The 15,987-nt window shown below is 42.7% G+C and overlaps 1 protein-coding gene across 1 annotated transcript in view; it reads right to left on the minus strand.

Moving 5' to 3' along the window:
• The window catches only part of PIK3AP1 (phosphoinositide-3-kinase adaptor protein 1), a 115,285-nt gene continuing 99,298 nt past the window's right edge, over positions 1–15,987 (minus strand). The window contains exons 15-17 of the mRNA XM_065922989.1: positions 11,962–12,032; positions 10,977–11,095; positions 1–4,250 (exon numbers count right to left, since the gene is read on the minus strand). Of these exons, the coding sequence (XP_065779061.1) occupies positions 4,193–4,250; positions 10,977–11,095; positions 11,962–12,032 (248 nt within the window). The 3' untranslated portion in view covers positions 1–4,192. The remainder of the gene's footprint in view (positions 4,251–10,976; positions 11,096–11,961; positions 12,033–15,987) is intronic.

Here is a 15,987-nt window from a genome sequence, read left to right on the forward strand (position 1 = left end):
AAATCTTATTTCATCAGTTTCTTCATCTAGATTTATGACCTCATTCCCTGATACCAAAAATATTGAGGGGGAAAATGCCAGTGAAAGGCCCATACCCATATATCGCTCAGTCGTGTCCGACTCTTTGTGACCCCATGGACTGTAGCCCACCAGGCTCCTCCATCCATGGGATTCTCCAGGCAAGAATACTGGAGTGGGTTGCCATTTCCTCCACCAGGGGGTCTTCCTGATCCAGGGATCGAACTCAGGTCTCCTGCATTGCAGGCAGACGCTTTAACCTCTGAGCCACCAGGGAAGCCCAGTGAAAGGCAACCCCTCCCAAATGGTTGTAAAACCTCTTTTTTCTGGTCCTTCTAATAAGGCTCAATTGGTTAAAGAGTTTATGACTACCGAATGATCCAGAAAACCACAGCTTCAATCTTTTATTTTTGGTAAACATGACCATCAAAAGTTTTGGTCTATAGATGACAAAATATCTTCTGATTTCCATCCTCAACTACCTTTTCTTTGAAATTCTATTTCTTCTTTCTACTTTGTTATGTTTGTCTTGCTAGTAATCTACTTTTCTATTGCTATTTTTCACCTTCTGCCTCTACCTTTTCTGTTCTAGCTGAAATGTTCTAGATACTGAGGAACTTTATAATTGTTCTGAATTCTTTCTTTAGAAAGCAATCACTTAAAACATTTGGTTCTTAGACCAAAGAACAACTGAGGCTATTATAAGTTATAATATTAGAAGTTGTATTATAATACAACTATGTTCCCATTTTACTGTTTCTCATACATTTCTTTTAACTGATCTGTCATACCAATAATAGAGGGCATGGAATAGGAGCTGCCACATAATAAGACCCCTTGCTAACTAGGTGGTCACTCCAGTATGGTGGTCTCCTTCCTTCTTCAGAATGCGTGATCCCTCACCCCTAGCCTTAGTCCTGAACTTACAGAGTTGAAGGGACTTCACAAAACGTTTTATTTCACAGATGATGGGTAGTCAAGGTAGGTGAATTCATCAAGTCAGCAGCAGTCTAAAATAAAATTGTTTTCCTGACTTCCAAGCCAGTGTTCCTTCCCTGCATCATGCTAACTCTTACTGCATGGCTAGTTAGGACATTTTAAATGGGCTTTGGCAGGCTAGCCAGGGAACCCACGATTTATTACAGTTTTTATGAGAAAACTAATTCTGAGTTGTGCTCAGAATTCAGAATACATCTTTCAACCTCCTACTCATCCTCTCACCTCTCTGGTGAACATAGTATCTGGTCACAGGAATGAATAGAGAAGACCGTTTTTTATTCTTAATAACTTATTATACTTGCAAACGAATAGAACACAATTTGTTTATCAAACCAAAGCAAATATTTATACAGTCAGAGTCCTCAAAATTGAGGATCAATTTTTAGGATGAATCTTCTAGAGATATCCAAATTAGCTACTTGTCTTCTTTGGAAAGAAGTCCGTTACTAATGCTTCCTCAGCCAACCAGTTGCAAAACCACACAGTATTCTTTGAAAGACAAGCACAGAAAACCAACTTACTTCCTGGAGCAAATAGGAGAGGGATCTAAAAATCCCAGTTATTGAGGTAATGTAGGGTGGACTAGAATCCCTGTTTTTTAATAACAAAGAAAGACAAAAGGAGGGGGAAAGAGTAGGTAACTTAGCTTGATGTGAAAAATATTCATTGAAGTCATTTACATACTATTACTTTACCTAATTATGGCAAAGCCTTAGGGATTATTCACATCATTAAATATGTCAAGTTAAATTATTCGATTGTAATACAAACCTCCTGTTTAGAGTCTCTCAGTTTCATACTTTGTTGCTCATATAGTTGGGTTATCTGCTCACAGGTTTTAACATAAGATGAAGGAACAGTGCTGGACTGGGAACTGGAGGACAAAGTACCTTGCACAGTTGGAGGCAAAGGCAATGGCGGTGAATATGACTAACAGCTTCACTGTCTATTGAGTCCATTTATAACATCTTGGGGAAGGAGAGGCATCCTACCTAGTTACAATTTAGTTTCTGATTCTCATTGTACTTAAATTCATGGTTTTGTTACATTCTGTATTCCTAAAAATGTATACTAAGGTTGAGTGTGTAGAAATTGAGTAAATTTAAATTATAATGAGTGGTTTTGTTTCTGGAGAATGAAAAATTTCACCCCATCATTTAGAGATATTCCTTGATAACATGGTCCCCATGATTCATACAAATTTTTCATTTTCTTCTTTTACACACAATCATTGTGGATGTTCAATGAACATTCAATGAGGATTTAAAACTTGCCATTTTTGACTTGACACTCCTGATCATTTCAGTCCACATCTCAAGTGTGCCACATTTATGAAACCCAGATTTCTCATAAGTACTTTCAATTTTATGTTTTCCACTTATTTTCCTACAAGAATAAAATGCCTTAAAATATTCCAGTATTACACAGTGATGTGCATACAAAGATGGTAACACCATTGGCTAGCAGTGGATTTTGTCATGTGACTGATCTAAATGTTTATTTATCAAAGAATCTAAAAAAAATTAAATTTGGCATCCAAAAGGAGGCTTAGGGGCATTAAATATTCTTAAAAGTATAGCTTTATCAAGATCAAGCATGCTTAAAATAGAGACTGTCTATAAATAAGAGGAATACCAGTCTTATACTTCTTGTTCTTTTATCTCATATTTCCTTATTTCTCCCAGATAAGTGACAAGGAGAGTAAAGGGACCATTCCCAAACAGCTACTGTGTGCCACGAATTGTGGTAGGTAATTTGCACAAATACTCTCTTCAAGGCCAGTGACAATAGTGTATTTTATGTCAGGAAAAAAAAGAAAAACAAAAACCCAAGATCCCAGAAGCTGTTAACTTCACTCAGTCGTTGTTTGCTGAACTGAGGAATTCGTCTGAAAAAGAATCATTAATCATTAGAAGAGGACTCAATAAAACTGTACTTAAATGGATCTTTAATAGTATAGTTTTTATATCTTTGTGTGGGATGGAGAATAATTTCATGAAGAACCATCAGATTTCTGATAATTTTTAAAGAAATAGGTCTGATACTAATTTTACTGTATATTTAAGCATCAAATTAAAGACCTGTGTTTTCAAGGTAGAATTTATATGCTAAGGACTCAAAATTAATGATATACCTAAGGCTCTACATTCTCTGCACAGATTTCCCAAACCTGGTGTTAATAACAAGCTTATAGTAAAACAGAGGACTATCTCTATTTTTAAAGTTCTTCCTTCTTCTTCTGACCCCTCAGCAAAGTGAAAGTCAAGGATCCCTCCTGTCTCCTGTGGCCAGAACTAAGATCTATAAAGGATGCAGAGCAATAAGTGGGGTCCCTGGAATGCCAAGCTTTTGGTTTCCAACCATTTTTAGATGTTCTTTGGCAAGCATACTGAATTATAAATGCCCCCAAATACTTGATAGTCCCACACCTGGGAGATATGGAAAAAGGAAACTTCTAGAAGGTCAATAGTCACTGAACACATTTCTACATCTGGGCATCTTTTGAAGGAGAGAGCCTGGCCATTTGGATATGGGAAGTGTGAACCCTGGAATCAGTGGATCCAGATTCTAGACCCACCTCTTCCTCTAACCAACTGAGTACTCTTGGCCTCAGGCTTCAGTGAAATTAGATTTTCCTTCTATCTAAAAGGAGTTAGGACTAATCCCTCTCTAAAGTCCCTTTGAGTTTGCTGTATGTGACCAGCCCTGGCATTTAAACACCCTCCTGAAGCTACAGAAAAGCTGAAGAATCATTTAAAAATTAGGTACTGTAAGTCTTAAATCATAACCACAGAAGTTAGATTGGACTAGCAAATAAGTAAGACCTAATATAAGTGCATTTCTGTAAAATCACTTGTACATTTCTGATCAATCTTCTCAGGCTCCTGACATGTCAAATTAGTCCAGTTCCAATTAAGTCGTCATCCTCTTGACAAACAAGGATATGGATCAATAGATGGTGGTGAATGAAGTTCTTAGTTTTTTGATTCTTTGTGCCTTAATAATATCTTCTTCAAGGTAAGCCCAAACCAGCAGGGCCACAACAATATCAGTGATGAGAGTGGGTCTTAAGGTCAGCGGTCAGGCCATAAAACTCAACATGAAGACATCATTTTAACAGGCTGAAAACTGCAAGTCTCAAAGTCTGGAAGGAGGTAGCCTTTAAGAGGTGGAATCAGCGACCTCTGGGTGGAACAGGTGGAGGAGGATGGAAGGTCTCCCTGGTCGGAGGCCTGAAATGAAAGACAAAGCAATTATGATCAAACAGATTTGATGAACTACTTCTTAGGAATCCATGATTTGTTGCAAACTTGGTATACTACGGTATACTATGCAAAGGACACATCCTTCAATTAATAAAACTGGAGACACATACAGACCTTTCAGTGGCATACATGCTAATCTGTAGATTGCAATCCTAGCCAACATGAGAATCACTCCGGGTGGTGGGCTTTGAAAAATACCAGTTCTCAGGCTCAATCCCAGACCTATTCCATCATAACCTCTGTAGGATAAGGCTCAAGCATGACAACATCTAAACAGTGTTCCTCCTTCAACCAGTTGTATTGACCATGTGGTTTATTTTGTGAAGCTTTGACATCCGGTCCTGGCTGATCCTGGAAGGCCTGCCCCTCTCAGGGTAAGCTAATCCCGCTAAACAGCCTGCAGTTTGCACACATTTCACATGCAAACTAACCAATCCAGAGTCCATATCCCAATCACCTCCAGTACTGGGACTCTCAAAGTCCAGGCCTCTATCCACCTGCCCTAATCACCCCAGGGCCAGGTGCCGGGCAACTGGAGACAGCCCCTGAGCCCAAGAGCCTGCAGAATTACTCAAACTAGCCAATCCTAAATCTGCCTAGCTTGCCTCCCTGGTTCCTTCCTGCAGAACCCACAAGAAAAGTTCCTGCCCATCTTTCTCCGCTCCCTGCCCTTTCTCCTGCCTACACCTGGGGCTTTCCTGTATGTCCCGCCCCAGTATAATGTGCCCGCCTCCTCTTGAGATCTAGGAGTATAACAAACGACCTATTCAATGGCAATTGTCTCCTGATATGCTGACCTTGCCACACCTAATTAATAATAAAGTCTATATTTTAAAACTCCAGTGATTCAAATACGCAGCCAGGCAGCAGACACACTGCAGCAGGGAGATCCCTTGAGACAGGACTTAAGAATTTCTGAAGTCAGCTTCTCACAACTACTTCTACTTGGGATCACTCAGTGTTGTCTCAACTCCACATCCACTTTCCTAGAGGCCTCCCTCCACATTAGCCTAGATGGTTTTTGAACAATGATAAACGACACTCCAGATAGACCTGGTGGAATGTATTTACAAGAGGTTCAACAATCGAGATGGTATTTCCATACGTGTGCTGTAAAACCAATATTTAAATTCTTTTGGAAGCAAGTCAATAAGTCAAGAAAGGGTGCTTTGTCAAGTGCTGTAATTGAACTGTGCTACCCTGGAACTGCATACTTGATTGAATGAATCAATGAGTAAATATTTATTAAATGTCTCTTGAATGCAAGTTTTGCATAGGTCAAGGAAACGATAAAGGAGTTGGGAAAAGACGGGCCATCTCAGAAGGCAGAGAGGGAGGCAGAAGTAGAAAAGAATAACAACAGATATCCTCAAGAGGTCCTACAGTGGCACCTGGGAGTAGATAGTTTTGTGTGGTTGTCTCTTTATCCAGAGAAAACAGACAGTCTCCTTCCATTGCCCCAACCTGCCCTATGAACCGTGAGCTTACGGTTCATAACCGTGAACTTCAGGAGAAAGCTGAAGAACCCTCGGGTGTTACCAGTTATCACCTAAGTGAGCTAAGGCTGGCTTGATGTTTCTTTCCTTCCTCTCAACAAACATATATCTATAATGCATTAACCTCTGGTGTGGGATATAACAGTAAGTAAAGTGGGCATTGATCCCACCCTCAAAGTGCTGAGACTATAATGGATGAGACAGACAATAGGGAAAGTCAGTGCACAGTACCAAATGTTTTGTTAGGGGACGTTCGTGACCTATGAACACATGGCAGAAGCATTCATGCACACATCTGAAGGACAAGGTCAACAAGTTCAAATTTCTCTGTTTCTCATCTGCCAGACAGAGGTAAAGATGCCCACACTGGAGTAATGTGTACCACCTGGAGATGACAGGTGGAAGACGGAGAGCACTTTCTGGCTTAAGAGTAGCTTTACTCATGAGGTAAAGCTAATAATTTTATTATTTGTGGTTAAAGACCTGTTCTTAGACCTTTTCCCCATGTATGCCCCATGAGCCTTACATTTTACCTTCCATCACAAAGAGAGGCTCGATTCCCTCCTGGTCACTCTTCCTCTGTTGACCCACTCTGCAATTGAGCAGGTCTGCAAGCAAATCTGGAGAAGGAGATGGCAACCCACTCCAGTACTCTTGCCTGGAGAGTTCTGTGGACAGAGGAGCCTGGTGGGCTGCTGTCCATGGGGTCGCACAGAGTCAGACACGACTGAAGCAACTTAGCAACAGCAACAAGCAAACCATTTCCATATTTCTTTCTGATGAACAGCCCAGCTAAGGATTGGAAGCCCTGTCTTTGGGAATGGATTTGTGACTATAGACATAGCAGAACCACGGAAGTAAAGTGTATCAAATCAGAACTGAGGGGCAGTTTGTGGGGAAATGGCCTCCAAGGACACTGGGAAGCTGGAGTTGGACACAGGATTGTCCAGTCCAGAGACCTGGGCTTTCCAGAGACTGGTTGCTTTCTCCTCCGTGTTGAGGAGATAACTCTGGTTCAAGAACCCAGCAATCCTAATGTTGGTTAACATTCTTTTAAAGCAGGTCTGTTATTTAGACAGTATGCCTTTGTATGATCACAACATTGTTAAAAAATATTTTTAAGCTTCCCTATTAGTAAATAGCCTCAGGTCCAAGTCCCCTTACTCTCTGACCACTCCCCCTGCTCCTGTCTAGGGATTCCACAGATATCTTTACAAGTGAAAGTCGCTCAGTCGTGCTTGACTCTTTGCGACCCTGTGGACTATAGAGTCCATGGAATTCTCCAGGCCAGAATACTGGAGTGGGTAGCCTTTCCCTTCTCCAGGGGATCTTCCCAACCTGGGGATCGAACCCAGGTCTCCCACATTGCAGGCGGATTCTTTACCAGCTGAGCCACCAGGGAAGTCCAAGCAGCTAAAAGGTTAACTCTTGGTACTCCAGGAGGCCTTCAGAAATATGTTCTGATCTGTCAGCACCTAGGCTGTGCCTTCAAGGGGAGTGCACAGAATGTTGTGCTGGGCTCATTGTGCTCAGTTGTGTCTGACTCTTTGTGACTCCATGGACTATAGCCTACCAGGCTCCTCTGTCCATGGATGTTTCTAGGCAAGAATCCTGGAGTGGGTTGCCATTTCCTTCTCAAGGGGATCTTCCCCACCCAGGGGTCGAACCCGCATCTCTTGCTTCTCCTGCATTGGCAGGAGGATTTTTTTTACCACTGCACCACCTGGGAAGCCCATAGTGATTGGCAAAATCACTAGTAAACAGCAAAACATACTCAAAAACAAAGGGGCAATGTCTCAGCAAGATATTGGCTTTTTTTTTTCTCTACTGGCAGGACTTTATACCTATGAAGAATGTGACACTGTCAGCTGCCCACTCTGTGGGAACTGCAAGGGAAACGCCTTACAAGGATATAATGCATCTGCTCCTGTTCATGTCACCATCTGCCTTCCCTAACTTTGAAGTCTGTTGGGAACTTACAGCCAGTGGGAATGTGAAGCTTCTTTCTACTGATCTGTAACCCACCTGCACTGTGGTACACGACTTGATGGCTAGCTGTCAACCCAACCAGTACCAATCTATCATCTGCCCATTCACTTACTTGCATGATAAGTATTTGCTAAGTTCCTAGCATGTGCCAACTACTGAGTTAACTCCATATTGCACTGGGGAGAGTAGAAAAAACTTTTTTAATCAAAACAATCTTTATCATTTTGAGGTTTACCATCTACTTGGGGAGATAGATAGCAAACAAGGGCCACGATGTGGAGTGAGTTATAATAGAGGTATTTGGGGAACACAGAAGGTTCACGCTGCAGAGGAACATCAGGGGAGGCTTCAAAGAAGAGGTGAGTTTTCGACAGAGTCCTAAAGGATGTGTAGGAATCTTCTAGGCAGAGATTGGAAAGGAGTAGGAAGACAGCATTCTAGGCAAAAGGAACAGATTGGGCAAAGACTGTACAAAATGGCACAGCTCACTAGGAATGCTTAAGGGGTGGAATATCAATGAATACAGGAGAGAGATGGGACTTAGGGCTACAGCATGCTAAAAAAATACAAAAGTAAATGCAAGGCTTTTATGTCAGGAAGTGACATCATCAGCTATTTCTGTTCTAGAAAGTGCACTCTTGTGCAGTGTGGAGGAGGGACTGACTGGAGGCAGGGAGGGAAATGCAGGGATGAACTTAGGCATGGGCAGATGGAGAGGAGGGGGTGGAGCTGAGAGTTGCGAGGGCAGCAGAATGAACAGAGCCTGGGGAGCTGCAAAGGAGCAATGGAGGCTGCCTCCGGGGTTAGGGACTTGGGGAAGAAAGAGAAGCGTGTCATGTCTCTGGCTGGGAAGTCATGAGAAGAAGGCAGTTCAGGGCAGAGGAAGGCAGGTGGGATGATGAGTTCAGGTTTTGCACCCATGTTTGCGATCTCTGGGACCCCTGGTGAGGCCCCCAGTGAAAAGCAGGAAATAGAAGGCCAAGGTAGAGATGGAGATGGACTTGGAGCTGACTGTTAAAGCTCTGGGGACAGCATGCAGAGTGAGGAGAGGAAGGGACCAGGACTGGAAACAGTGATGAGCGGGATGTGCTGTTTGGGGAAGGCAAGTTCAGGAGAACATAAAGGAGGAAGAGTTGCCAGTTCCCAGATCTGGAAGTGAAATGAAGAATATTCAGTCAGCATACCCTCTTATCCATCAGTGGGTCAAGCATTCAGGACAAAGGCCCATGTTATTCATTGCTCAAACATCCCCTCATTTTATTATGAACATTATACACAGTTTCAGAACAACTGCATCTTTTCCAATCTTCACACCAAAAATGCACCCAAACCCATTTTCTATCAATTACAGATTTCTTTGTAAACACCATTTCTTTAGTCCAATGTGTTTTCCTCTTTTTTCTCTCCCTATCTTTATCACAACATGCTTCCAGAATCTCCCAAACAATTCAACTGCCATCTCTCTTTACACATTAAATGCATCCCCATTTCCAGTCTTTAATTTCTGGAATCCACTTCCCTAGTTGTTTTCTCTCCTGCAGACAAAGTTCCACAGAGTCTTCGAAGTTCTACATTCAAGACTGACATTCTTTTTAATCTTGAACAATTAGATAACTCCCTCCTTACCTTCAAGAATAAAACGTCTAGATCTTAGATCTTCTCCCATGACACCTGGACCTCCTTGGACATGTATAACACAATGACTAAACAACTGGACCCTGGAGTCAGGCACACCTAGGTTTATCACACAGATAAAGTCTCCATCCAGTCTCAAGCCCCAGTCTCTATCTCTGCAAAATGGGATAACTCTAAACATCTACCACTTGAAGTTGTGGAGAGAATTAAATGAGTTAATGCATTTAGCGAGTTTACCAGAATGCTCAGCACATAGTAAGTACCAATAAATACAAGCATTTATTACCATAACTGCTCTCCATAAACATCCCTCCCCAGTCACCAACTATATATAATTTTCAAGTGACAGAACATAATGCAGATTCAGCAGACAGGACTAGATTATCACTAAAGTTCCTTCTAGGGCTAATGCTCTAATATGTGACCTCTAGTCTGCAACAGAGAAACATGTTTGGTGAGTGTGAAGCATTTTGGGACTGTGGGAGGTTTTTGTAGCAAGTGTTAGTAAGTGAATGTTGCCAGGAACACACAGAAAAGCCTCAACAGCGAAGACAGAAATGGAGAGATCCTCAGTGCAGAGTCAGCTGCTCTTTCCAGAAAAACAGAAGAAAAACCTCCCTGTGGCACTTTCTCAACAAATCTCACTGATGAGGTTCATTTGAGTTAAAAGATTCAAAATGTAAAAAAAAAAAAAAAAAGAAAGAAAGAAAACAAACAAACAAAAAAACCTAGGCAATCACCCCTTACCCACACACTGTATTTTAGACATCAAAGAATTAAACTCCTAAAACAAACCTAGGTTTTTGTTCCCAAAGGTTCCTTTCCGCCTTAGCAGACAGTTACACAAGCTAGCTTTGACCACCTTTTCAGTGATTCCATAAGACCTTAAAAGGGTTCCTGCCAGAAACCAGAACACAAACATACATCAGAGCCCCATAAGTCAGTGACTCTTTTGTCTAATGCCCAGCCTCCAATCTCCATAGGCTCATCCTTCTGTATAAAGAATCACACAGACAGTTGTGCTCTTATTTAGGGCCAGAAACTCAATCCTTACAACTCTGTGAGGAAGTCCATTTATTACCTCCATTTATTGGACACAGAAATAAAGTCTCATGAAAGTTAAACAATTCATCCATGGACACAAGTGGCTGCCGGGGTCTTCCCAGGTGATGCTTTCCCACTACCACACCACACTGCCTCTCACCTGCATTTTCATCCCCAATTCCTTCTTATCTCCTGGTCCTCCAGAAGCACTGTCCCCGCAATACAACCAAGGGAATTAATTATTCAGGGGTTGAATTCTAGCGAAACAGATTTTTTAAAATATGCAAAATGTTGACCTTTTCCAGTGTATTTCACTGACAAAATATTGAATTTGTTACTTAGAGTCTGCAACGGCATAAAGCATCACTTAAGTGAATGAAGAGTCCACATTGAAATGGGTCCAAAGTATGCATTTCAGTGAGCTTAGCTCTGTACTCACTCTTAGGTCACCTTAGATGTCCCCAGACCCTACTCTGCCCTGAGACTCAAGGAGCGAGGAAAAAAAATGTTCTGTCAGCTTCCTTGTTACCTCTGTGAGGCGGCTCGGGGTGGCACCCTGGGGGGCCTCTCAAGGGGCACGGTGGGCATGCTGTCCACTTGTGAGGGACCTGGACTACGACTCCTGGTAACCTCGGGAGCTTCATTATCCTACAGCAAAAAAAAAAGAAAAAAAAAAAAGATGAGAGAGAAGGCTGAAAATGACATTAAGCAGCGGCACAGCGGGACAGAGCCACCCCACAAGCTCCTCCGCTCTCCCCAGGCTTCGGCGGAAGGTCACTCACGGACGGAAAATCAACCCAGCAACACCGGGGGCAGCTTTCCGCCGACTCTGACAACCAGCGCCACAGAAGAGACAAGGGGACCTGAGTTACTGATATTATTAGTGATCTGAGCTCGCCTTCCTCGCTGCCCCGCGTGATTCGTGGGGACCAAAGAGTGTGTGGCCTGGGGGTGATGTCGGGGGTGGGGGTGGAGGGGACACAGGCTACCAGCCCCAGCTCTGCATGCCTGCCGCTCCTGACCCAGGCCCAGAAAGGTGACCACCGCCCCTGGATTCCCGGATACTCACCCAGTTCCCTCTCACAGACGCCCCTTTTGGTTTAATCCTCTCCCTCCTTTCTTCCCTCCCTCCCTTTCTTTCTTCACCTCTTTTTATTGATGGAAAATCAATATAACATAAAGCGATCATTTTAAAGTGAACGATCAGTGCCATCAGTACGTTCACAATATCGTGCAACCACCATCTCTGTCTAGTCCCCGGACATTTTACCGACACCCCCTAAAGGAAACACTGTATCCCTTAGGCAGTTTCTCCCCATTTCCCCTATCCCCAGCCCTGGTAACCACCAACCTTCCATCTCAATGGATCTACCTATTCTGGACGTCTCATATAAATGGAGTCCCACAGTGGGTGACCTTTTGTGTTTGGCTTCTTTCTCTTGGATTTCTCTTTCCTGCAGTGAAATGACCCCTGAGACAAAGACCTATGAGGGTAGGGGTGCCCCAGCTCTCACCTCGTTGTCCCCCTCCATCCCGCTGCTCACACTGAGGAGGCTCCGGGTGCTGGACCGGTTACTCGCGCTGCCTGAAGGGTACAAAAAGAGTCAGCTGGACTGTGCAGGCTCTCGAGATGAGGTAAAAGGCAAAAATCTAGCACTTACTGATAGAAACAGTACATAAGCTGTGAATACGGGATTCTTCAAAATGCTGCTGTCTAATAACATACCATGTTATTAGAGTTCAGTTTTTCTTTCAGCATAAAAATGGGTTATCTTTTTATGACCACTTTTTGCTTTCTAGCTACCGTTTACCGAGAGCTCACCCGACGTTATACACTTTAAAAGCATGACTGCATTTAATCCCTAGGAAAACCTTATCTGATACTAGTGCTTCGATTTGACAGACTAGGAAGCAGAGATGCTCTATTTCTCACCTGTTCAGTGGTGTTTCTTAAATCTGCAAAGTTGGTTACTAAAGTTTTTTTACCTATTTAGGAATTACACGTGCTAGTATGACACGTATATGCATACCTTCTAAAAGGGGGCCAGTGTGACGCAAAACAAAACACAAAGCACAAATTCAGAAGTATAATGTACACACCAGATAGGAACTTTGGCTGTGTGAGTTCAGCTGCTTAGAGATGTAAGCTGAGGATGTATCACCTAAATCACTGAAACAGCATCATCCAGTCGAGTTTTCTGGAAATGTTCTGTTGTGTACTGTTAAGTCTGGTAGCTGATGTGACACAGAGCAGCTGAGAAACTGAATTTTAAATTTTATTTCATTTTAATGAACAGATTTACATAGTCACCTGCAGTTATGGGCTACTGTACTTGACAGGACAGTATTAGAACAAGCTCAAGGACATGATGGTCTGGCAGTGAAGAAGGAAGGTTAACAGTTAATCAACTAAAACTTTGACTTTCATTTTTCCAATATATCCTGTTACCAGTATTGCCAGCACTTAGGTTTAGCTGAATGTTCACTCAAAATAGCTACTTACAGTAGTTTATAGGTAAATTGTCTTAGTTTTGACTTCATTATGGCATCAACTTTGACCTAATTAATTTAGATACCAGCTTGACAAAAGCAGGTTGAGATTATAATTTTGGATTATTTCTTGGAGGCAGATTTTTAAATTTAAGATAATGTGTCAAAATATTTCTAGAAATCAGGGGATTCAGAGTTTGTTTCAGAGTTAAGGACCACACGACCCTGTCTCTATCCACCTAGTTACCCACATATAACACTGTTCACTCAGCTAGAACGTCCTTTCCTTCCCACTTCCCCAGCCCACTCCATTCACAAATTTGAAACCTCCTCAGGCTCCAACGCTCAGGACAAATGCTATCAAAACCTTTCCTGATTCCCCCAAATGGAAGTAACCCCTCCTGTGCTTGGGCTTCCATCCCTGTGGGGACAAGCCTCCCACGTCATTCGTCATTGTTCATCTTATTCCTTTACAATGAACCAGACTCCTTCCAAAGATTATCTGCTGGGAGGGAGCAAAAAGGTGTCCAGGAGCTGATTCTAGGATCCTGGAAATTCATATCCACCAGCTCCCACTATCCTTTCCCTTGGTGGTGTTGAATTTTTAACCTCCAGTGCTTGACTTTGAACCCTCACTCCTGGTTTATCTGCCCTGGCCCTCTCTCTTCTCCAAGGCCGATGACCTGGTTGTCCCCAACCCACCTGGATGGCACCGTTGGTAGGAGGTTCTGGCCCTGGCCCCCCATCACATTCACTCTTGTTGGGGGAAAGGGGCAGCGTCCATGCCTTGCCAGGCTTCTGTCACCAGGGAAGAAGGATCAGACAAGCCTATAACTTGTACTCTTTTTATACTTTCTCTCCTCCATTATAAGCTCCCAGAGGACAGACCCTGTTTCTTTTTCGGCTTTAGGTCTCTAGTGTACAGTCTAGCTTCATATGCACAGAGCAGTCCTCAATATTGATGGAGGCGAGGTATGAATGAGAGAAAAAAATGATCATGTATATGACTCTTAAGAAACTTGAATCAGGCAAACTAGAAGAAACTCAATGGTCTTCCTGTAATGAAACTTTTGTTCTCTTAAACATAACACTAATATCTTGTGCTTAAAATTTTAGATATAACTAGATTTAACCTAAAACTGTTTTCCTATAGTTCCCAAGAGATGACAGCTGCAGCACAATAAAATAGTGCTGTTTTTAGGGCATGGTTCTGGGGGTTGAAGGGCTGCTGGTGGCTCAGAGCTGGACTATCTTCATTCTCTCTCCTTGCCCTGTGAACTCTCTCTCTTTGGAAGGAAATATGTCCCCAATGTTGAGTACACAGAAAGATCTGTATGTGAATCCCAGATCCTCTGCTTAATTGTCAAGTGACCCAGGATTAGATGCTTAACCTAAATCTCTGTTTCTTGATCTCACAGCACTATTGTATAGAATGAGATCGTATGGTAACATGCTTGGCACAGAGCCTGTAAGAGCAAGCATTTAATTACCTATAGCAGCTATCATCATCATCATCATCATCAACTTCAAGATGGCAGATTATCTATTAGTGACTCAAGGACCCCACCTCCAGTATCCACACCTTTGTACTGCCTCCTCCTCATCTCCTTGGCTTAGCCATGGGACTCACTTTGGCCAATATGACATTATCAAGTGTGATGTAAGGCAAAGCTTGATAAGCACTTGCACACCGGGGCTTGTTTTTCTGGAATGCTCCCTTTATGGATCTTGTTACCACACAAGAAGTTCAGGCTATTGAATTAGAGGCCATATATAGAGAGGCCCTGAAGAATGAGAGGCCATCATGGATGCTCCAGTCCATGCCAAGCTTACAGCTGAGTACAGTTGCACAAGTGATCCCAACTGACCACATGGGGCAGAGGTGAACCATCCCCACTGACTCCTGGCCAAGTTTAGAATCAGGCATAAATAAATGATTATGTTTCAAGCCATTGCATTTTTGGATAGTTTGTTACATAGCAATAGATAACTAAATAACAGGGACCGGATGCAATCTACAGCCACAGAGTAAAGTAAAACCCTCTGGTCTGTCATTTAATAACATATTCTTAACCAATTAGCTAGCGATCCCCAGGCAGTAAACCACCACACAAGGTAAAAAGCAGAATTTATGCTTTCCATTCTATTCTCACTCCAAGGTAACTCAAAGTAAAACGTACAGATAAAATAGTTTAAATGAATCCAAACCTGAAATGAGTATTCTGCGTTTATCTTGTTAAATTTCCCCTTCCCTTACCCCAGAAAGCCCTGCCTTCACCCCCAGAGTATCTACACCACTTCTCTCATCCACAACACAACTAAGATGGGCTGCTTGCCCCTTGCTTCCTCTGCCATCTGTGATGGCTGGGAAAATCTCTTCCATTTCTGAACTTGTCAGAATTCTCTAATTTGCCTCAAGGGGGTAGTATATATTACTAACCTCATTACGTAAGGGGAGATTTTCTTCTCTATCAAGTCTAGACTTAACATTGCTGTGTAATACGCTTTGGGTATGTTTCAACAGGTAACAGTGGCAGAGGGAAGAGCTGGGTTCTACTCCTATTGCCATTGACTGGCTGTGGGACCTGGGGCAAAATTCTCTCCCTTTCTGGGTTACAAATACTCTGCTAATTAAGTAAGGAGGAGGAACAGTTCAGAGGCTCTTGACCTAAGTCCACGGATGGGCAAAATTGTGTGTGTGAGTGAACACGTGCAAGTGTATTTTTATATAGGGAGGACATTTAGAGCACATGTCAGATTCTCAAAGGGGTTTGTGGTACAGAAAAGATAAAGAAACCCTGGGTTAGATGAGCTTCCAGTTCCTACCTCCACATGGCGGTCTTCCACCTGACATTTAAGGAGAAATATTAGGTCATGAAATTCAGCTTGTCTCTTGCTCTTTTATTTTTTTCCCCTAGCCACCTTTGTTAACACTGAAATGTATGAAAGCAGGGAAACTCAATCTATTTGGCTTGTGAAGCTGGTGTGTCTGAAGTCAGTGAACATTGCCCTGGATCCGGAAACAAAGCCCCAGCTCCTGCCACACATCA

This window comes from Muntiacus reevesi, chromosome 2, assembly GCF_963930625.1.
Source record: "Muntiacus reevesi chromosome 2, mMunRee1.1, whole genome shotgun sequence".
NCBI lineage: Eukaryota > Metazoa > Chordata > Mammalia > Artiodactyla > Cervidae > Muntiacus > Muntiacus reevesi.